This window comes from Urocitellus parryii, chromosome 2 (genome assembly GCF_045843805.1).
Source record: "Urocitellus parryii isolate mUroPar1 chromosome 2, mUroPar1.hap1, whole genome shotgun sequence".
In the NCBI taxonomy this organism is placed as follows: Eukaryota; Metazoa; Chordata; class Mammalia; order Rodentia; family Sciuridae; genus Urocitellus; species Urocitellus parryii.
In genome coordinates this window covers 187479895-187505070 of record NC_135532.1, presented here as the reverse complement: position 1 = coordinate 187505070, position 25176 = coordinate 187479895, and the positions used below count along the sequence as shown (strand labels likewise).

The window sequence follows — 25176 nt, the reverse complement described above, 5'->3', positions numbered from 1 at the left end:
GATACAGAACTTACAATTTAGTGGAAAAAATTGCATTTAATAAAGAAAAACAAGCATATCTGTTCCTAGATTGAATGGATCTGATTTCAAATTCTGATTTAGCCTAACTGCTTAAAAGAACTCATATAAGTCAAACCAATCATAGATACTCACTTCTTCACATGTAACACAGGAATAAAAGTTCAGATACATTAAAGATTAGATGAAATTGTGTAATAATACATTAAGTGACAGAGAATTGAGAAAATCTCTATTACCACTTCTGTTTGAGTTAGACATATTAGCAGTAATTCTAGTTGTGTAAATAAAATTTGTAAAAGTACTTCCTTATTTATTTATTTATTTATTTTTATTTGAGGTAATTCTATCTATTATTGCTGTCAATTGTGTGCTTGAAAATACTGGACTTATTACAATGTCTCATTTTCAAATCATTCAGAGAAGTGTGTTATTCAGTCATTATATTTTCTATTTGAATTTAGCCGTAAACAATTTTAATGGTACATTTTGAACTTGATGGTCTTAAACAAGAGAAGGTGATAGAGTCTCTGATCTTCAAAGTAGCAGAAAGCTGGGGGCACATTCTCTGCTTAGAACTAGGTACTAACATGTGTTATCAATTTTAGTTTAAGTTCAAAAGGATGGAACTTGGTTTTCAGTGAATGTTTGATATTTCTGCCATCACACCATTAGTTATATGATGTTCAGACACTAACAGTAATTTCCATTGGCAACATTTTGCTCAGAAAAATAGAAAAAGTTATACTTTATGGATAAGTGATCTTTATACTGTATGAAATATATGTTATTTCCCTGGATTATTTTTTGAAAAAAAAATATATATATCATGCAACTCAACTGTACCCTTACATAAATGTCATGGACAAAACATTATTAGAATCTCTCATAATTAAAATATAACGGTCTTCTAGTCAGTTTCGGTATTGTATCAAAGGCTTATATATGTGATGTTTACATTCTTATTTCCTGCACATAGAATAAGGGAACATTGCTAAAATAGGATATTATATTTCAATAACAATGCTAAATCTTAATTTACCATTTGTGTCTCTGTTAAAGTCTTATTTTGCTCTTGTCTCATGATTGCACTCATATGATATTGTTAATAGACAACACATATGTTGTGTTTATTTTATAAATAATTTACAGAAGTAGTTTGTTAGAATAACAAAATTTGGAAAGTGTGATAATGCTATAATATATTCATGATTGCAGTTTAATAAATGAGATCAGAATATGTTTATTTGTATACCCACATCAATTACATTAGGAAAATCTCTATTTAGTATATTAAAGAAAAATAAAGAAGGAAATGCTGCTTTTACATGTTGAAAGAACATTTTCTATCTATTTTTTCACATCCACTATGTCTTTTAGATGAATTGGTCAGGTTTGAATTAAAAGAGGATTTGGTATTGTGTATTTTATTCATTTAAATTAATAGGGCTATTTTGGAAGATTAAATTCAACTTACAAATTTTGTTAGAGTATGATTAATCCAAAAACTGACCACCTTTTTAAAAAAATATATTTTTTACTTGTACTTGGGCACAATATCTATATTGTATTTTTATGTGGTTCTGAGGATCGAACCTAGGGCCTTGCACGTGATAATTGAGCACTCTACTGCTGAGCCACAATCTCAGCCCAACTAATGACCTTTTATAGAACACTAATTTGCACAAATAGTAACTGTCCTAAAAGGAGAAGAAATAAAATAAGATTCGTATGTTTAATAGCTGAGTAATCTGGTCTTACACAAACATGTTCAGGAAGAAAGAGAAAGAAACACCACTAAGTCATGAGGATAGTTATATCTTGATACCAAACTATGCAACTGCTCCCAGAAAGTAAAACAGATTTTTGTGAAATCTGAACAAAAATTCAGTAATACTAATGTTGTAAATTCATACATAATAATATATGAACAAGTTAGTAACCATGTCCAAGTTTAGTTTATTCCAAGAATGCAAAATTTGTTTAATGTTTAATAATTTCAAACATTCACTTTAATAGAAGAAAAAGCATCTCATACCTTAATTTATTACAACATTTTTATCATAATTAGATATAACACATGAAAATATATAACTTAAACATTTTTTTCTCATCAAAGCTGATCCAAGCTGTCTGTCTTAGGAACAGTGAAATGGGCACAGAAAACCAAAAATCACCTGAACTTTAAATGTTTACTAGCATATCATTCATAGAAAATATGTCTACTCAATATGTTTATCAAAACCAAAACAAACCTACAGACCTCATAATCAAAAATTAAATATTGATAGTACTTATTTTAAAGTAATAAGAAGAAACCTGCTACTATTTCATCTTAGTATTATATTAAAATATTAAACTTTGCAATTAGATAAGGAAACAAAAGGTAGAAACCTTGAAAAGTATAAAGCAAAATCATTCTTATAGAGTTAAACTGAATGTGGTCATATTACTGTATTCGTTAACAACATTTACTATATGACTTAGCTCTGAATAAAACAAGGGATCACAATTTTTGTAATTATAGATATTAAACTTTGTTTCAGCTTAAGCGTGAATTAATTAAAATTTTAAGTAATTCATTCTATGTGTTAAGGTTGAGAGTATGGTTAGTTGGGGAAGGTTTGGAGAGACTTCTTATCAGCCTGATCTTGAAAAGAGGAATTATAATAGACATGATTTTAGCAATGGTAACTGGTCCACTGGTAGGTTGTGTACTTAGGACTGAAGATGAATGTAGTTGGCCCATTTTTATCAATGGTCTTTTCAATAGAACAATACCTTGATTTAATGGATTTTGGAAAATATTGCGCTGTATTTTTCTAATGATCAGACGGGAAACTCCGAGAAAAACCTGAATTTATTATAACATTTCTATCATAATTAGATATAACACATGAAAATATATAACTAAAACATTTTTTCTTATCAAAGCTGATGCAAGATGTCTTAGGAACAGTGAAGTTTTGTCAACTTCCATTAACATCCCTTCTATTTATAATCTTATTTTTTTCCATCCTGACTCTGATTAAATGATCTAATAAGAGAATGCTAATGTTAAAATCCAAAGGTTTTGATTTTATGAATCACACTCATCTATTAAAGTGTGCTTAATTCTTTTGAAATAAGATGCAGATTAAAAGGCACAATTGCTGTTATTAGCAAAATTTAATAGCATTTCAGAAGTGAAGTTAAATTGAATGATTTGTAATATTTTAATAATTTATAAATACTTTTATGTTTCAACATAAATATATTGAACAGCAAACTGATTTTTGAAAATTGCAAAAAATATTTATTTGAACAGACTATCTATACATATGTTCTAAATATATGTACATATATAAAATATGTGGTTAAGAAGGTTGTGGTGAAATAGTGCTGAACTTGGAATTCTGAGACATTTTGAATTACATTTCTTCTGTCATCAAGCAGTGATTCAATGATTACTAATGTCTCTAAGCCATTGGGGAAATAGTTGGGGAAATGAACTTCTTCTAACTGACTGATTTTCCTTCCTTTATAATTATAAAATATCTGCATACTCTTTATATTCATAAGTCAATTGAAGAACAAAAGCAAAACTCCTTAGCAAATTTTTTTGCTTGTTTTTGATGAAGTTTCTTTTTAGCTAGTCAGAGAACAGTTCTTTCATTAAGGTTAGAATGTATACTCAGATATATTTTGGGGTCTCTGAGGCTAGTAAAAAAATACAGTTCTGTATTGAGGGAGCTGATCATGTAAATAAAAATACACATGAAAAAATATGCAAACTTGAGTAAAAATACACCAAATAATATGCAGATGAGCTGGCATATTATAAATAATTCCTCATTACATCCAATGCATGTTAAAACTCATTTCACCACTTCCAGAGACTCTTTTCTTTAACCTTATTTCTCAAAATCAAGATCTCAAGGGAAACTCGACAATAAAATACTGCTTTCCAAGGTAGAATATTTGCAATTCTGTTTATTCTAAGTCTGTACTTTTGAATTTCAGAATCTTTGAACTTAATGCAAAGCACATTTTCAAACTTGCCCATCTTAACTGATGTGTTTACAAATACCTAAATTAGGGAGTTAAATGCAGCCTGATCTGATTTGTGAATGGTCACGGGGCTTTGACTTAATTGACTGGTTTGACTTTTTAGCTACTTTTATTTCCCTTGCCAAACATTCTACTAGACATGCTAATGAGAAATGAAATGTTCATAAGACTAAGAGCCAGAGGAAAAGAGAGATAAATAAGCACATGTCTGAGTAGGACACAAGCATAATAACCGGTAGTATGAGACAAAGTATCTGTGACTACAAACCATGTATACATTTAACTTTAGTAGAGTATCACCCTCCATAATCATGGGCAATATTTCCCAACCTCCATAGAATTATATTGAGGAAGGGTCACAGACAGACACTGATGATGATCTACAGAGAGCATGCATATGGAAAATTGCATTCACTCATTCATTCCATTCACTCCTTTCACTTATTTTATCCCAGGTTGGGTCTCTGGGACCAGTCTTTTAGGAGACATCAGAGGTCCAAGAGTGAATCTTTCATGACTTCCTGAATATTGTGAAAGCAAACTTTAGTTAGAATTTGGAAAAAGCAAGTTCTAAAGGCTCAAAGCTTTGACTAAAGGGACTTTTCATATATGATTAGATCAACCAGATAAATGTGTAACACTTTATGTAATTGTTACATCATAATATTATATGAGCAAAGCTGAAAAGAACATATACTTAACTATATTCATTCTCAAATTTTTTAGATAGCTCTCTTTAATAGTCCAAGTTAAGACAACAATTAGGGGAATCAGTAATGGAAAACAAACATTTCAAAACAAAAAAGTAATTTAGAAACTAGTTGTTTTTTATAGGATATACTAGTAATTTTTTCAATAATTAAAATTTTGGCTTATTGTGATTTATATTCTAAAGATCATCAATCTTGAAACATGAAATGTTTATAATTAAAGTATTATAACAACAATAAAAAGAATTGCAATGTAGTAATATGAGTAGGCCTTAAAATCAGAAAGAGCCTTACTGGGAATATATTTGACTATAAATAGTTGTGTGACTCAACAAGTTTCTTAAATTCACAATGATTTTATGCAAGGAGGCAATAAAAAGGAAATAAAGAATATTGATTGATAAAGCCTACTGATGCTGTAAAATTGAATGTTGTAACTTTTTAAGTACCTACTACAATGTTACATAATTTACTAGTATTTCATGTGTATCAAAAAAAAATGAAATTTCTTTTTTGTTTTGAAATATTTGTCTTTCATTATTTATTTTCCTAGTTGCTATCAAAGTTGAGTTATTTTTTCAGCTTTGTTCATACAGCATTATACTGTAACAACTACATAAGGGCTACAGTTTTTGGAGTGATTCTAATATAAACTAATCTATAGAACCTACTATAGATTGAGCTACATCATTACTTGTAGTTAAACATTTATTCTATCCATTCCTCTTCATATATGGTATACTTATCATCTTTATGTCTGAAACTTTTTCTTATTTTAAATGTTTCCTCAGTGACAGCGTACAGTATGCAGGTTGCAACTCTTGATTTTTAGTGTTAACTCATTGAGCAAGTTAATTAATCTTGGTATCTCAATTTTCTCATGTGTAAAATGGAAATGATAAGTAGTTTAATATATGTAAAAGGATTAAACCAGTATTTTGCACATAATAATTTCTATATAAATACAATAAAATTCTGGATTAAAAGGTTTAATCATATTTAAGGCCACATGGTTCCTAAATGCTTATTATAATTACTGCCAACAGCAATTCTAATTTTAGTTTTATTTTCCTTTCAGATATAAAATGTGTTTAAAAAATCCAATGTGTTAATTGAATATAGGTATAAAGATTGTAATTATTATTCTCAAATGTTTTACATAACTCTCTTCTATAATCCATAAATGTACAGATTTTTATTTACTTGCTTCTAACTAAACAGCACAAAAAAGAATACTTAGCATCCAGCTCTGCAAATGCCTTTTGGGAGAAAAATGAATTTTGAATTCCTGATTCTATTGTAAGATGAAATGTAAAACACTTGATTTTTATAATTAGCTAAAATGAAATTAAAGGGAGGAAAAGAGCATATTTTGTGTTCACTGAAAACCATGCCAAATAAGGGGACTTGGACAATCTAAGGTCTGGGCCTTTGTTCTAGAAACCAGTTTTCTTTTTTTCTTTATTAAATTTCATTTTCTATTGAAACATAGATTTTGTTTCATTTGATTTCAACTGTGTGAGGTTTGGAGGACAGGAATGTTTTTACATGTTTTTGTTCATCAGATGTATAAAAGTGTATTATATATGTTTGTTGTATGATATTATTTGGACAGTAATAATGATGATTTGTTATTTACCATATACTTAGGTAAACCAGTTATGATTGTCACAGAATACATGGAAAATGGTTCCTTGGACAGTTTCTTACGTGTAAGTAAAATATTATGTGTGTATACATATATGCATGTTTGTATGCACACACATACATACTTATGATGGAGCTGATAAAATGTTAGATATACCTTCAAATATTATGCCAAGCAACTTGGAAATCTAAATTTAAGCAAAACTGAAATTTTCTTGTATTAAATAGCCAGGAGAAAACTGTAAAATTACATCCTTATCTTGCAGCATTCAAATGGTAATGGTTTATACAGTTTTAAAACAAATTTGTACAGGGTTGGGGATGTGGCTCAAGCACTCGCTTGGCATGTGCGGGGCACCACATAAAATAAAGATGTTGTGTCCACTGAAAAATAAATATTAAAAAAAATTCTCTCTCTCTTTAAAAAAAAAAGACACAAAAAACAAATTTGTATAATCTTATTCAGGGTATTTTGTAAAGCTAAGATTCACATCCGAATAAAAAACCTAAAAATTAAAAAAAATGTCTAAAACAAGACACAAATTACATTGATATATGCAGAAATACTACCCTTTCTTTATTTAAAATAAGTAACCTCTGGGTCTTCTAAGATAGATCATCTACCTTTCACATAGTGCTGTCACGCAGAAACTAATCATATGCTATAAAGCAAAAGATGTATAGTCTCAATTGAGGGATGTCATTTTGTTATATATATTATATATATATAATATATATTTGTTATATATATTATATAGAGAGACTATTTTTAAATTTACAATCTTTGTATTTTACTACATTTGATATATCATTTTCAATTTTTTATTATATTTTTATTCATTCTTTTTAGATCTACATGTCAGTAGAGTGTATTTTGACATATTATACATACAAGGAGTAAAATGCATTCTAATTAGGATCTCATTCTTATAGTCGAATATGATGTGGAGATTTACTGGTTGAGTATTCGTATTTGAACATAGGAATGTTATGTAAGATTTATTCGACTGTCTTTCCAATTCCCGTACTCATCCTTTTTCTTTATTCCCCTTTATTTTAATGTTTCAACAAATATTATTTGCAAATAAATGCAAAAATTTTATGGCATTCAAGAGTCTGCAGTGTCTTGAGTTGCAATGGCAATCACTAGTCTGTAGGGGATCAGAGAAGATATAGCTCTGTCCTCAAAGTGTTTTTAATACTTTGTAAATTGAGATAGATAGATGATACATAATTTGATACATAAAATATATACTGTTATTAATAATCATGGAGGAAAATTCTAAATTGTCTTGGAGTGAGAATTGGCCTACTTTAATATTCACATGCCAAATGCAGTTTTTAAATTATTTTCATAAAGACTTCAAAAACATTTTCCAAATCAGGTGATTGAACCATTATAATAGGCATTCACTTAATATTATTGTTTTAGTAAATATATGTAGATGTAGAATTTCATGTTAGTGTATTATCTATATATTTTAATCTGTATGTTTCTATTTGAATCCAAGTGAATTGGAAGTTTTTTCTAAATCTAAGACTCCATCTACGACTTTGTCTTCTTTTGCTTTCTATTTTATGACCTACGAATGAGGATTGATTACTCAGGATTAATTCAAAATACAAAAAAAAAATCAATCAATAATTTTTGTCCTAATTAGGTACTAATTATTTGTGATCATCACTTAAAATTTAGTATTTTACTTTATTTGAAGCAATTTATAAAATTGCTTCAAATAAAGTAAAAGAAGGAATAATGAAAATTCAATCACATAGTATAAACCTTCAATAGATCCATTGCAGTTTTTTGTTCTTGAATTTAATGCTTCTGAGATAGAGCTTGCATATCATATAAAGAATGGAGAACTTCTATTTTTGAAGCTGGTTTTGATTACATGATATAGTTTTGGAATTACAGCCTGTATGCAATTTTGCTATAGCCTTGCATCTGTCTATCTCTCTACACATCTTGTTAGTCTTGAGTGCTTTGAGCTAAAACATGTATAATTCGTTTCATTACAAATTTGGGAATGTATGATTTTTAAAGAAAAAAAGATATTTTTTTGGCTATAGTGATATATCTTGGCATATTGGAAATGTTTTGCAGAAACATGATGCCCAGTTTACAGTCATCCAGCTGGTGGGAATGCTTCGTGGTATAGCATCTGGCATGAAGTACCTGTCAGATATGGGATATGTACACAGAGACCTCGCTGCCCGGAACATCTTGATCAACAGTAATTTGGTGTGTAAGGTTTCTGACTTTGGACTTTCACGTGTTCTAGAGGATGATCCAGAAGCTGCTTATACAACAAGAGTAAGTAACATGGCTTTTTCTCCCCTTTAACCGTCACTTTCCATCTTGTATCATGTGTACTTGTAAATAAATAAAAATGCTTTGTCAGTTTTGTTTCCCATGGAAGGAAAAAAAAGCTCTTAAAATTAAAATACTGGTATGTTGAGACAGGAGGATTGCAAGTTCGAGGCCAGCCTCAGCCTTAGCGAGGTCCTGTCTCAAAAAAGTAAAAAGAACTGGTTATGCAGTTCATCTATAAAGTAGCCCTGGTTCAATCCTGAGTACCAAAAAGAAAAAAAGAAAAATTGTTAAAATTAAAATATTATTTGTTTTGGGCAAAATGATGGTCACCCTTAAAAAGATGAGTAATATCTAAATTCTGAAATGTCATTTTTAGATATTTAGTTTAATAATTTATTCAAAAAGGTAGCAAGGTTTTCACATGCCTAAAATACTGGTACATTATATTTTCCCCTTTTTTCATCATGGTTCAGTCACCTTATGTAAGCAGAATTGGTAAAATCTCAGAATTCCCATACTTTTCTTCATCCTTATATATATACAGTTGATTAAAAACAGGATTATTCAGTATGCCATTTTATACCATGTTTTTTTGCTTAACATTTACCTCTTGAGTGTATTTCAATGTCAATAATCTTTGTTCTCACCCTTAACAATTTGATTTATTAATTCCTTTGTTTTATATTTTAAAGCAAACTCTATTTAATAAGTGAATATTATTATATCTACTACCAATATTTTAAATGAAAAACACATAAATAATCTGTTAGTATTCATAATTGTATAGGTTTAATGATATCCTTGTAACACATTCTGAAAAGTGGATTATCTTTGTCAAAGAGTCTGCCTATTTTTTTTTTCTTTCTTTTTTTACTATGAATTGAACTCAGCAGCATTTAACCACTGAGCCATCTTCAGCCCTTTTTATTTTTTTTTTAGAGACAAGTTTTCACTAAGTTGCTTAGGGCCTCACTAAATTGTTGAGGCTGGCTTTGAACTTGCGATTCTCCTGCCTCAGTTTCCCGAGCCCCTAGGATTACCACCACCCAGCCAGTGCCACCACATCCAGCCAGTCTGTGCCTATCTTAAAAGTACACTTCACTATACTCCTGATAAAACTAAGTATTATTATTTTTAATAATTATTTATCAGGAAAAATTATATCTAATTTTTTTTAATTTGCAACTATTTGAATATCTCTTCAATATTTGATAGAATTCTTTGAAATCCCATTCTCATTTTTTGTTACCAGGGATTGAACTCAGGGGTACTTGATCACTGAGCCACATCCTCAGCCCTATTTTTTGTACTTAATTTAAGGATAGGGTCTATACTGAATTGTTTAGTGCCTGGCTTTTCACTGAAGCTGGCTTTGAACTCACAATCCTCCTGTATCAGCCTCTGAAACCGCTGGGATTACAGGTGTATGACCACCACACCCAGTGAAATCTCATTCTTCAGAAAAAATTTATGTGAAGAAAATTCAGGAAATAGAAATAAAGAAGTAAAACTTATACTATTAATGATACTACCCAAGAATAAGAGACATTAACATATTCAGTTTATACATTCAAAATATTTTCTATGCAATTTTGCATATTTTTACAAAAATAAATTGTATTGATGTAAAATCATTTTAATCTATCAATTCAGTACTTTCTTTATATATAAATTCAACATTATCTTGAAATATAAAATCAGAATTTTTCAGATGATTAAGTATACTTTTATAATTTCATTTAATTATTATAGCATTCTGTTTTACTCGTGTACACAATTTATTTAAACAAGGCTCTATTTATTTTACAGAATTATAATGTTTCAATATTATTAACAATATTCTGATGTACATATTGATATATGGTTCATCTCTGTTTATGATTACCTCTTTAGGATAAATATTTAGAATTAAAATTGCTGGATCACAATGTGTACAAATATGTGAGAATTTTTGGTATTTGAATTGCCCCAATTGTCTTTGATACATCAATTTGCAGTTCTAGTGGCAATACATTAGTTCCCACTTATCCACAGTGGATACCTTCCAAGATATCCAGTGCATACCAGAAACTGCAGATAGTACTTAACCCTATTTATGTTGTATTTTTTTTAAGCCATTAAGTTGAGAAATTTCAACTTTTTACATAAAGAAATAATTTTTATATCTTTTCTCTGGAAAATCTGCACTATAAGCACACTTATTCTTACCCATTATTAATTAAAATAAAGGTTTCTGAGTAACTAAAAGGCAAATAAGAAATACAGCATGGATACACTTGACAAAAGGATAATTAACATTTGGGTTGGATGGAGTAGAATTTCATTATGCTGCTCAGAATGGCATCCAGTTTAAAATGTATGAATTGTTTCTTTCTGGAACTTTGATCTTGCGATCCTCCTGTCTCAGTCTCCAGAATCCCTGGGATTACAGGCATGGGCCACTGTGCCCATGTAATATTTTTGGATCATGTTTGACTGCAGGAACCTGAAACTACCAAAAGTGAATTGTGGGTAATGGGACCTTCTATGTGTAAGCACCTGTTTCTCACACTCTGACAATCCAAAAGAATGGATAGTTCTTAAAGACAGAAAACTTCTGCTATGTTTTGGTTGGATTTCAAAAGTTGATTCTTCATTAAAAAAACAAACAAAACCCACTTCTTTTTGTAAATCATCTATCTTGACAGCTCAGTTAACAACCACAAGACTGTCACATGGCATCCATATGATACTTTGTCAAAGAGCCTAATTTGCCAAATTAAGTTTCATTTTCAGCAATAGTGACAGAACCACAGAAATACAGCAGCCCAGTGCTCTTGGTATATTTCTACATGACTTAAGAGTTGGCACACTCTCAATGGCTTTATAAATTTTTGCTCTTCTTATTTTCAAATGTACAGGTGGTGTATTCACTTTTTTAATATATTAAATATTTTTAAAAATGTATCCTGCATTTTGTGGAAGATAGTTTTTTTTTTTTTTACTTTGCAGCTAGTTTAACTGAATTTATAACAATGGTTAAAATTATACTTCTCTGAACACTTTATGGAATTGAAAAACATGGGTAATTAAATTCTTCTTCTCTGATCTCCACAAAAATTATTCATCCAGTTCTCTATAATAAGGCATCATTTTTATAACTATACTATCATCCCAGAAGACAACATAGTGTATTGAACAATAACATATTTATTGTCCTGAAAAATGTGCTTAATCTCATCAGAACTACTCTGCTTCGTTAAGATATCCTTCAGAACCTTCTGCTGCTCTACAGGCTTCTAAAATAATTCCTGAAATTACCAAGCTTGCTTACATTGTCCTTGTTGTCACATTACTTAAAAAAGTACTTCCAATTTTGATAAATATACTTGATAAAGGCTTATATTTAAATAAGTTCAATAAAGTTCTAAATTTTATGCCATATCCAATTATTAAATGAGAGGATCCTTATTCCCAGTACAAATCTTGACTTCTATTATATATAAAGGAGCAATTTCTCTAGTGGTAGATAGTTAGATTAGCCCGAATCTAGATCATCTGCTCTCTAGAGAAGAGAACTGTGTTGACTTTCAGAGTTTCATTTACATAGGTGGTTACTTTGTTAGGACCAAAGAGTTCCAATGACCAGTTCTTTTGCTCTTAGTAAAAGAAGGGTACTGTTGTTCAAATTTTCTCATTATAACATTTTTCTGAGATAAATACAACAGGCTCTTTGCACTGATATTTCAGTATCAGACGGCACTTAAAATCCACACCATTCAATGGATTTATTCACATCAAAAGATTTAGGATTCTACAGTATTCATTTTTTTTTAATTTTCTTAAAACTCCCTCAAAATATCCATGGTGGTCCTGGCTTCTTTTTGAGAATCTGAAATTTACATCTGCATTTTTAGAGTAATTTAATAATCATTGGTTTAATGTCTCATGATAAGTCTTGTGTAGTATAAGTTGTTGATTTACTCTAAATATGTAATATGAATATAAATTTACAAGGCTGCTATTCTTTTGTAAGAAAACGCACCAAAACAGCTAATTAAATCACCATCCTATGTTGTCATATTGGGAACATGACAGGAACATTGTTATTGCAAAAGTGTTTGGAGAATTCCTCTTCTTGGAATTTTTTTAAAGCTACATTGTGAAAGCAATAATCAAAATTTTTTATGCACATAATATTTTGGGAAATAGACTTGACTGAGATGAAATTTTCCATCTCAATAAGTTTTATTGTGTAATAAATAACAAAACTAGTATTTTATTACATATATAGTAGTTTTATCTGCTTTCAAACTAAAACAGTATTATTCAGCTGAGATACCCACCTTATATATTTAATATGCTATGATTTTGGTTATTTCAGAAAAAGCAGATTCATAATTTAAAGCACTGCAATGAGGCATTTTTGTTGGATAAACATACTCTGTTAATCTTCTTCATAAAGCAGCCACATTTTTTAAGTAATAACACGTTTCACCTAGGGTCTTGTGTTTCTACAATTCAGAAATTAGCATTCAGTGCTTCAATGCATTAACCCTTTCCCAGTTTCTCATCTGAAAGTTATTATCTTTAGGTAGAGAATGATTGCACAAGGAATCATGAGGTATTGGATTTGATGTCACTGCCATAGGGTCTCAACATCTCCCATCCCTTTTTTTCCCTGGTATTAGAAATTGAATCTAGAGGTACATTACCACTGAGCTACATCCCCATCCTTCTTCTTCTTCTTTTTTTTCTTTTGGAGACAGAGATTCACTAAGTTGCTTAGGGACTCACTAAAATGCAGAGGCTGGCCTTGAACTTGGATCCTCCTACCTCAGCCTCCCTAGTCACTGGAATTCCAGGGGTGAACCACTGCACCCAGCTGCATTGCCCTTTTCCCCATATTTAAAATATCTGAAGGGAGTGACAGGCCTGATACTAGAGTAACAGAAATTATGTCAGATAATTCTATATTTTAAGAATTCTTAAATTGTAGAAAGTATTTGAAGAGATCAGAACATGCACAAACTCAATACTTAAAACAATTTTTCAGATATTTCCCCATGCTGCTTTCTATGCTAACTTAAGCACATTGCACTTGCCTCTCAGATATTCAACAGTATGCCTGCTAGGAAAGGATGAGCTTAAATAGCAATATATATATATATATTGTGTTTGTGTGTGTAATTTTCTCTTTTCCATAAAGATATTATGTAGAGGATTTGATTTTTTTTCAATGTTTGTTTCTAGTTGTTTTTCTACATTTCTCACTAATGCAAAAATTCCAAATGTTGACACTTTATATTGTATATTATTATCATCATCATCATCATCATCATCATCATCATCTCATCATCATCACTTGGTAACAGGGATTGAACTCAGGAACACTCCATCACTGGCCACCTCACTTTTGCTGAGTCTGGCTTTGAACTCACAATCCTCCTGCCTCAGCCTGTTAGGCCACTGAGATTACAGGTGTGCACCACCATGCCTGGCAAAATTAAACTATGCATCCTGCAACCTCTGTAAAATTCCACTGTGCACTCATTGGATGTTGAGCATAAAAATGTCTATAAAGTTTTAGTCTTATTATGAAAATAATTATGATTTCACAGAGCCCCTGATATGCTCATGGGGACCCATAGATGCTTGGATGACACTTTGAAAACCACTATTATACATTCTTTAATCAGGAAAAATGCCTTAAAATTAATAAACATTTCAGTAGTTATTCAATTATATAAATCTGGATTATGACATAGTTTTATATGATATGTTTTAAATAAATAGCCTTGAAAACTTACCTTTAGCTGCTCCTTAAGACTAAAAATCATCTTGAAAAAATCCTTGGATTTTATCTGTGATGGAAATGATTGGAACATTAGTCCTATTTACTTAATTCAAAAAGTATTACTTTTTGTTTATAATAAAAAATAATTTCCTGTGTTTGGCTTCTCAGAATGTGAATCTCACAGTATAATTATTACAAGTTTCCTATTTTTGTTTGTCCTGGGCTACCAATTTGTTTCATTCCTAAAAACATGTTAACAGACAAGAAATAAATTTTCAGTCATTCCTTTTATAAAATATTATTTCATGAAGATTGTTAAACACTTTTGTGTAGATGTATACATATATCTATGCATATGAACATTTTATATTTTTGTTGAAACATATGCAATTTAAAATCCCAACATGATAGTGCTTAATTTTCTTTTTTATAGTGAATAAAGTTATAGAAAGTGTAGACTCATCTAATTTATATGCTGTGTAGTCACTCCATCCAATTCTTCTCAGGTCCTCAATTTCATTGTAGGAGAATAATTGTTACATGAACTGTTTAGGGAAGTTTCAGAAAAATAATTGATTTGCTCTTGGTTATATTTTACATTATTACATATATATACCTTTCTTTTGTTTGTTTATTTTATGTGGTGCTGAGGATCGAACCCAGAGCCTCACACATGCAAGGCAAGAGCTCTACCCCTGAGCCACAACCCCAGTCCCTATTTTTCTTTTTATTTCTGTTTTGATGTAGTATAATTAGTAAATTAGTATTGGAGATTAAACCCAGGCGCTTTACCACTGTGTTACATCCCTAGTCCATTTTGTTTGTATTGTTTATTTGAGACAGGGTCTCACTAAGTTGCCTAGGGCCTTGCTAAGTTCCTGAGGAAAGCCTGCAACTTACGATTCTGATACCACAGCTACCTTAATCACTGAAATTAGAAGTGTGCACCACCATGCACAACCTTTCCAATGGATTTTTATATTGATTCAGAGCACCTGTCTTTGGTCAGAAAAAAAAAAGTCTCTTAATTTGTATGATAATGTATCTGTTTTTTAGATGTGTTACTCTGTAAAGTTGATGCCAGAAATATTGTACTATAGATTTATTCTATTTAATTCCATTTAAATAAAAAGAAAAAATACATTAAAGTGGTTAAATATTCTTATTCATAGCAATCTGTTTTAAGAACATACATATTAGAAAACATGGGTCTTTGATCTGATGGTATGAGAAAAAAGAGTATATTATTTTGATAAGTACTATATGTTATATATCATTTACACATGAATGAAGACACATAATAACAAAATATCTAATTAGTGACTCTCATATGCTAACAATATTTTACACTTTCACACAAAATAAATAATATCAACCACAAATTTACTCAAAAGAGTTATAAGTATGAATATGTCCATATGTAGCTTAACAAAGTAAAGTCATTCACTGATAAACCCCAAAAGTCTAAATGACTTAGTAATTTCAGTCATCAATGTCTCATCAAAACTTAATCAGAGGTCTAGAATTTTCTAGCCACCTGTTTCAGACTGAGGGACATCATGAACATTTCGACGTGTGAAAAAAATCTATCCATCTATCCACATTTATTTTGTGGTAAATCAAAACTATAATTTTGAAGTAAGGAGGTATATAAATGTACTTAAATATATTAAGTACAGTTTTAGCAGGAACTGTTTTCTCTAAAATACATGTTTCAACCATTAATTTACTTATTCAGCACATATGTGAGTATATATAACACATCAGGCACTGCCTGGGCCCTGGAGATCCAGAAAACAAAACAAAGCCCTGACCTCAAGGGGACACTCTCATGTTGGAACTCAGATCATAAACAACAAGCAGAGGCTTAGAGCACTAAGATAAGGAGTGTGGGCAATGTGCAGGGAGTACCATTTTAACAAGAAGATTAGAGTTTCTCAATAAAATGACATTTGAGAAAAGAACTAATGAGAGTGAAGGAGGACAAAATTTATATCAAGGCTAACTAAAGTCTAATTTTTCTCTGATTTTTAATGAATAATTTTACTCATTTTTCTGATTCCAGAAAATGTCTGGGATGGGTTATTTGAATCATTCCCTCTCTATTACCCTTTTCTATCATGATTCTATGTCATGGTTCACAGCCAGTTCCCATGAGATTTTCCTTTTCATTTGCTAACCTGCTATCTGGAGATGCCACATTTTTCAAGCAGTTACTTACTAAACATAAACATGCAAGGGAACCATTTCCATGATATCTGAGGGTCCCAGCATCATCAGCAATATCTCAGTGGATATTTATGGGAATCTCAACCTAACATTTCATCTTTTCTTATTTCTCAATTGTCAACAGCAAACTAATAAGCCTTACTCAAGTTTTGTTCCATTTTTGATTGTTATAATAGATCTAATATTATTTCTATTATTTTTCATTGCAAATACACAGAAATCCTGCTACCTTAAATAAAATTTTCAGACTTATTTACTTATAATATTGCTTCCTTGTGAAACTATATTCAGAGTGCTGAAATTTCAGACTTTTTTCAGACTAATGTTTTAAAGATTTTTAACTTGTACATAAATTTATATTAATGGAGTAACTTGTACATATCAATGAGGTTATAAAATATATGTTGCATTGTATATAATGCAATATATATATATATATATATATATATATATATATATATATATATATATATAATGTAATGTTTAAATCATACTAAACATATGTATCTAAAACTTTTATCATTTCCTTATGGTGAAAATTTTCAAAATAGTTTCCTGTAAGGTTTTGAAAAACACAGGGCACTAATGTTCTTTATAGCCACTCTAGTGTACAGTTGCACACTAGAACTTCTTGCTCCAATTCAGCTGTCACTCACTACCCATTGATTGCCTTTTCCTGTCCTACCATACCTTCCAGGTAACCTCCATTCTACTTTCATCTTTTGCATCATCATCTTTTGCATCATCATTCCACCTATAGATTACATGTCTTTATTTTTCTGTAATTGGCTTATTTCCCTCAAAGTAGTATCTCCAGTTCCATCAATGTTGTTGCATATTCATTTTCATGGCTGAATAGTATTCTATTGTGTTCATGGAGAACATTTTCTTAATCCATTCATCCATCAATGGACCCTTAGGTTGTTTCCATTTCTTGACTATTGTGAACAGTGCTGCAATGAACAAGGGGTGCAGATGTCCCTCCAGTATACAGATTTCATTTCCTTCAAATGTGTACACAGTAATGGAAATGCTGCATCATATGGTACTTCTAATTTTAATTTTTTGAAGAATCTCCATACTGTTTTCTGTAAAGTCTTTACTATTTTGCATTCCCACGAACAGTATGCAATGGTTCCCTTTTCTCCACATCTTTGCTTGCACTTGTAATCTTTAGTCATCTGATTAATAATCATTTTTCCTGGGGTAAGGTGGTATCTTATTGTGGTTTTGATTTTGATTTCCCTGGTAAATAATGAGGTTAAGCACATTTTCTTATACTTGTTGGCCAGGTATATATTTCTTTTGAGAAATGTCTGTTAATGTTCAGTGTTCATTTTTTAATTGGGTGTTTATTATTTTTTGATATTTAGTTGTTTGGAATTCCTTTTATATTCTGAATATTCACCCCTTATCAAATGTATACCTCACAAATATGTTATGCACTCTGATGATTATTTTTCTGTGCAAAAGCTTTTTATTTTGATGTAATTTTGTCTGTATTTTGTTTTTATTATGTCTTATTTTTTTCTTCCTGAAGTGCTGGGAATTGAACCCAGGTTTTGGACTTGCAAGTCAAGCAATCTACAACTAGCTAAACCACTAGTTTTAACTAACAGAATGAAAAATCACTTATCTGCCAATTATAACTTTAAAACATATAATTTTTGAATTTCAGGAAAGGACTTTTTTTTTCCATTGCTTGCAATCGAGGCCAGGACCCTGTAAATGCCAGGCAGGTGTTATATCACTGAACTCCATCCCCAGATATTTTTTGCTTTTGTTTCTTGCACTTACCATGACTTGACCCCCCCAAATCCTTGACCATCTAGTGAAGCATTTCCCTTATGGGTTTATTCTAGGTGTTTCATTATTTCAGGTTTTACACTTAAGCCTTTAATCCATTTTCAGTTGACTTTTGTAAGGGGTCTAGTTTTATTTTTCTGCTAGTGGGTATCCAATTTTCCCAGCACAATTTATTGAAAAGAAAATCCTTTCCAATGCATGCTCTTAGTACCTTTGTTGAAAACCTGTTGGTTGTAGATAATGTAGGTATACCTTTTAACTCTCTATTCTGTTCCATTGATCTTTGTGTCTGTTTTTATGAAAATAACATGCTGCTTTGACGACTACAGTTTTGAAGTATATTTTGAAGTCAAGTAGTATAATGTCTCCTGCTTTATTCTTTCTTTCAAGATGGAGTTGGTTATTTCTGTAACTTTTTAAAATAATGAATTTAGCATTTGCTATATATACAACACAAAATTTGGCACTTAAAACTTTTCTGAATCCTGAAAAAATCTGAATCCATATTGACACATCTATTTAAACTTAGCCCTCAATATTTGTTTTGTTTTTTATGTAAGATAGAGATTACACATCAGATTCCTTAAATTTTATTTTGTGATTCTGAAAATGACATCAATACTGTTTATTTGTGTTTTATTTCTTGTGTTTATTTGTGTTTCACTTCTTGTGTTTCATTTCTTCATTTTCCATATAGCAACTTACCATGTTAAGATCTTCCTGACTCTAAATAAATTCTTAATCATTTCATATATTATTGAAAAATCACAAATGTTCAAGGGATGGGCTTTTGCTACCTAAAGGATCATCTATCTCAGATCTCTTGTGGCAATCAACATCTGCTGAAACTATTCTCTCAGTGGTGTTTAGATTTGAACTACTGGGGATGAAAATAGATGCTTCCCCTGGGAGTTCTCTTGGATTGCCCTGCACCTTGTTGTCTACTACAGTGAGTGAAATTTAGTCCCTGATAATAGATAGATGGTACATCCTTTAGCAAAATGATTTATCTCTGCATTTCCACTTTTTAACCTGAGAGGCCAATATTTGCCTCCAGGTTAAATACTCAATTATTTAGGGTTTACTAGATAAACTCTCCAGAGTCCTTTGTCACTTTCAGTATGGTCTGACAGTTCACAGACAGGCATTGTGAAACATGAATCAGCAAAACATTTCCTAAATCAGTGAAGAAAGATTGGTATACATAATTAGAAAAAAAGTTGGGGCAGATATGAGATATTATGTCTCAACATGCAGACATTTCATCAATTATAATCCTTTGCCTTGAAGCACCCCTAACCTGTAGTAAATGAGCTGACTTCAGCTAAGCTTCTGGAACATTCTGGCTTTTGGCCAGATGTCTCATTTAAACTGTCTAAATTCATTAAGTTTAGAAAACTGAATTGCAAGATCTTTCAAGAACAGGTTCACTGGGTGATTCCTACTCTAACTTCTGTTTCTTAACAAAGGAAACATAGTTTTGAAATCCAACCTAATCCTGGATTGGAATTTAGCAACTATATAATTCTTCTACCCAAAGAACCATTACAATTTTTGCTTACAGCCTTTATTCATCTCCTTTAATCCTTCTGTAAGAATTTATAGGATTTAAACCAGATACAATATAAAAGTAGATATGCTGTTAGTCCAAAGTTAGTCCATCTTTAGGAGGCCCAGATAGTTAACCCTGAAAATGTCAGCTTTCTTGATATTCATGTAGGTTTAATGTAAAAATATGTGGGGGAAAGAGCTAAGATTTATATGACATTCAAGTTGTTTACCTGTTAAAAATGGATTAATATGGGCTGGGGATGTGGCTCAAGCGGTAGCCCGCTCACCTGGCATGCGTGCGGCCCGGGTTCGATCCTCAGCACCACATACAAACAATGGTGTTATGTCCGCCGATAACTAAAAAATAAATATTAAAATTCTTTAAAAAAAATTCTCTCTCTCTCTCTCTCTCTCTCTCTCTTAAGAAATGGATTAATATTAGCATGTAGTCTAATTTTTTATTCCTGACTGGCCTTAGTTTATGAATAAAAAATATAGTTGCATAGGAAGCTTAAGCAACCTGGCTAAAATGAAGTTGGAGTGGCAAGGGTAGTCCTAGAAACCAAGACTTCTGATTCCTAGTAATCTTAAGAATTCAAATGAAATAAATAACTAAATCTCCCCATTTGTCTCTATTCCAAATTACTTAGTTACACACACATGAATGTTGGGAGGAACCAGCTCTAGGTTTGGCCTTGCAAATACAGGCAGCAAACGTTAATATTTCTCTTAGTGTTTTTAGATATAGATGACAGTATAGTATATTTTGACATATAAATTTTGATTATGTTATGTTTGAATTGGAGGTCTCTCTGCAATTGAGGTTTTAGATACACTCCATATGCTGTGATTCTGGGATGACTCCAAGCCATAGGAAACTTTTCTCAAATACATAAATATCTGGGGAGCTTACATGTGGACATAGAGAGCATTCAAGTAAATGTGTAATTTTAAAATCTGCTTAAATATGACAAACATACACCTTAATAAATTATTTTATAGTAATTAGTTGTACATTTAAAATATACTAAGTCTTTGGTAGTGTTTTATCTACAAAAGTTTAAATTACCAACTAATTCCAAAGTTTAGATTCATCAAAAAATTTACAAGAAAACCAAATGATTTTACTGCACTAGAAAAGACATATGCCAAATAATGACATATTATCTTATTAAATCCAAATTTTTGCATGCCTCATTGAAAGAGCTGTTTGCAGTAACTGAAAAGCATTTAGTTTTCTTTCTTTCTTTCTTTCTTTCTTTCTTTCTTTCTTTCTTTCTTTCTTTCTTTCTTTCTTTCTTTCTTTCTTTTTTTTGGATGGTTCATATATATACCAGAAAAGGAATTTTGGAACATAGAGACAAAACAGAAACAACTAAGTGATATGAACTTGACTTTTTTGAGGTAGGTGGTGGGGAAGGAAGAGGAATTTGGAATTTCAGAATCAGAAGCAGAATAGTACATATGTTCCATCATGAGTTATTTGCAGAAAATTTGGTAGTCAGACTTCTGAATATTGAACTTATTGTAGTCTGTTAGTCTCAGACCTAAAAAAAAAAATGCTCAGTCTGAGTGCAGAGAGTTTATTGTACAGTGTGCCTAATTTAAAATTTAAGGTATACAGCTTTTTCATCATATTTCACAACCAAATAGGACCCTCAAGTACTCATCCAATATCTCTCTATGCCAATACTATTGATGCATTTGCAGCTACAGATAGTGTTTGTGCTTGCTGTAAACACTCATTATCTCAATAAATTGATAGGTCATTGATGGCTCTGTCTGACTATGAAATAGTTGCTTAAATTATAACATTAATTTAATCTTCACTAACAATATAAAATCCCCATTTCAAAAAGGAGGGGGCAATAAAAATCTGGGGAGAAAAGGAGGAGAGAATAAATGGAAGGAAAGTAAAAAGAGAAAAGAAAAAATAATAATAAAGAGAAAAAAACAGAAGGAATACTTATGTTATCAAAATTAAGATGTTAGAATATTAACCATGGCAAATTGAATTCTTGCTTGGCTTTTACTGAAGTTGAAGTACAGAAAGGGATAAAAATATCCCTAGGAATATGATGATGACAAATTATCATTTCACTTAGTTTATATAAAAACATAGATAAATCCTGAACCTCATTTGGACTATTTCCTTTTGCTGATCAAGATTCATCCCATCCCGTCTAAAATAGTACCTCTCAAATAAGGATGCTTTTGTTCCCCAGGAGATTTGATATTGTCTTTAGGCAGTTTTAGTTGCCACAACTGGAGATTAGAAATAAAATATAGATAAGAAAATCCAGGGTTGCAGTAAAACATTTGGCAATGTTCATGAAGCCCTCAGTTTAGGAATAATCTGGTCTGAAAAGTTAACACTGATTCTCTAGAGAAGCTTTGTTCTCAAGGTACCCAATAAGTACAAAAAATGGGAGTGGGAAGGCAGTCAGGAACCCAATATAACCAGGGTTGGTGTGTCAGTATATGAATGTAAAAAGAAGATGTGAAATATATTTGTACAGTGGAATACTATTCTGCTATAAAAAGAATGAAGTTCTGTCATTAATGACATCATGGAAGAACCTGGAGAACATTATGTGAGGTGAAATAAATCAAGCATACAAACACAAATACCATTCACATGTGGAATCTAAAAGAGCTGATTTCATAAACATTGAGAGTAGAGTGGTGGTTACCAGAAGTTGGTGTGTGAGGAAATGGTGAGGGATTGGGAAAGCCTGATAAGTGGGTACTAAGTTACAGTTACATAGGAGCAAAATGTTCTGGCATCCTATTTTACATTAGAGTGATTATATATAATAATAATGAACAGCACATTTTTGTGGTGCCTTTCTTTATCCCTTTTGAATAACTTTAGCTTGAAGTCTACATTATTTGATATGAGGATGGAAACCCCTGCTTGCTTCCCCAGTCCATGTGAGTGGTATAGTTTTTCCCAACCTTTCACCTTCAGTCTGTAGATGTCTTTTCTATGAGATGAGTCTCGTGGAGGTAGCATATTGTTGGATCTTTCTTTTCTTTTTTTTTTTTAATCCAATTTTCTAGTCTGTCTTCTGATTGGTGAGTTTAGGCCATTGACATTCAGGGTTATTATAGAGACATGATTTGTCTTCCCAGCCATTTTTTGTCTATTTTTGGTATTTAACTTGACTTGGTTTCTCCTCTGATTAGTTTTTCCCTTCAATGTAATACCTTGCTCTACTGATTTTCATCATTGTTTTTCATTTCCACTTTGTGGAATATTTTGCAGAGGATAGTCTGTAGTGCAGGATTTCTAGTTTTAAATTCTTTTAACTTTTGTTTATCATGTAAGGTTTTTATTTCATCATCAAATCTAAAGCTTAATTTTGCTGGATATAAGATTCTTGGTTGGTATCCATTTGTTTTTCAGAGCTTGGTATATGTTGTCCATGCTTTCCTGGCTTTGATGGTCTGGGTTGAAAATCTGCTGAGATAGGAATTGGTCTCCCCCATATGTGATCTGATTCCTCTCTCTTGCAGCTTTTAAGATTCTATCCTTGTTTGTATGTTAAACATTTTTGTTATAATGTGCCTACGTGTAAATCTGTTGTAATTTTGTATATTTGGTGTCCTGTAAGCCTCTTGTATTTGGTTTTCCAATTCATTCTTCATGCTTGGGAAATTTTCTGATATTATCTCATTATAAAGTTTGTACATTCCTTTGGTTTCAAACTCTATGCCTTCCTCTATTCCAATAACTCTTAGATTTGGTCTTTTGATGCTTTCCCATAATTCTTGGATTTTCTATTCATGATTTCTTACTATCTTCACTGTGTGGTCAACTTTATTTTCCAGATTGTATACTTTGTCTTCATTATCTGACACTCTTTCTTCCAAGTGATCTAGTCTGTTGGTTATGCTTTCTATTGAGTTTTTTATTTGGCTTATTGTTTTCTTTATTGCAAGGATTTCTGACTGGATTTTTTTTTCAGAGTCTCTATCTCTTTCTTAAAGTAATCTTTTGGTACCTGTATTTGCTCTCTTATTTTTTTTTCCTTTGGAGTGATTAATTTTTGCCTATATTTGCTCATTTAGGTCATTCTTTAATTCACAGCTCATTTTAATTATGGACCTTCTGAACTCCTTCTCTAACATTTAATCAACTTCGTTGTCAATGGGTTCTGTTATTATAATGTCCTGGTTTGTTTAGGGCACCTTCCTCCCTTGTTTTTATATGTTGTCCATGTGTCTTCCTTTCTTGCAGTGTGGATCTGAGATATTACAGTTTCTACCTTATATTCTTGTAGTACCCATGCAGATTGTCTGTAACTCACCTTGATGTTGGGCTTCCAGACCCTGCTGGCATCCCTCAATATATGCTACTCTAACTAAAGGTGGTGGAGGTAATAGCCGAGATAACTCAAGATAATAGTGGAGGTGCCCCAAGATGGATGCAATATCTTACAGAGATGGGGCTGAAAGGGTGGGCCTTACACTGTCTTCAGGATGCCTTCTGGGAGATGCAACTGCTTATAGGCTCTGTCTATTGTTTAAAAAGTAGGGGCTACTGTGTGGGGAAGGATATGGTAATGTCTGCAGTGTCCCAAGATGGAAGTGGGTTAGGCTTGGGCTCCCAGGTTGTGGGGAGTAGCAAACTTAGACCTACCCTGGGCCTGGGTCCCATGTATTTTGGTGTGGCAGATCTGGGCCAGGCCTGAGCTCCCATGGTGGTCTGCTGGTCAGAAGAGTTGCTCCTGTGCTGGAGCCTGACCTCCAGCCAATGTCTGCAGGTGAGGGGATGGACCCGGGCCTACTGTGAGTCTGGATCCCATGCAGGTCAGTGTTTGGCACATTTTTAAAAAGCTAGAATAAAGGATTTAAAAGTTTTGACCATAAGCAATAATAAATATTGGAGGAGATAAAATGTTTAATCTGATTTAAACATTCCACAATGCATACATGTATTGAATAATTGTATCATCCCAATAATATGTACTATTGTAATGATTTTATGTGAATTAAAAATATATGATTTTTTTTACCTCATAGAAGTAGAGTAGAATGTTGGCTTCCAGATTATGCATGGGGGGATA

At 31.6% G+C, this 25176-nt stretch overlaps 1 protein-coding gene across 2 annotated transcripts in view; it reads left to right on the top strand.

Moving 5' to 3' along the window:
• Epha3 (EPH receptor A3) overlaps positions 1-25176 on the top strand; it is a 342530-nt gene that overhangs the window by 292824 nt on the left and 24530 nt on the right. For both annotated transcript variants that reach the window (XM_026393990.2, XM_026393989.2), the window contains exons 12-13: positions 6429-6490; positions 8533-8742. In XM_026393990.2, the coding sequence (XP_026249775.2) occupies positions 6429-6490; positions 8533-8742 (272 nt within the window). The remainder of the gene's footprint in view (positions 1-6428; positions 6491-8532; positions 8743-25176) is intronic.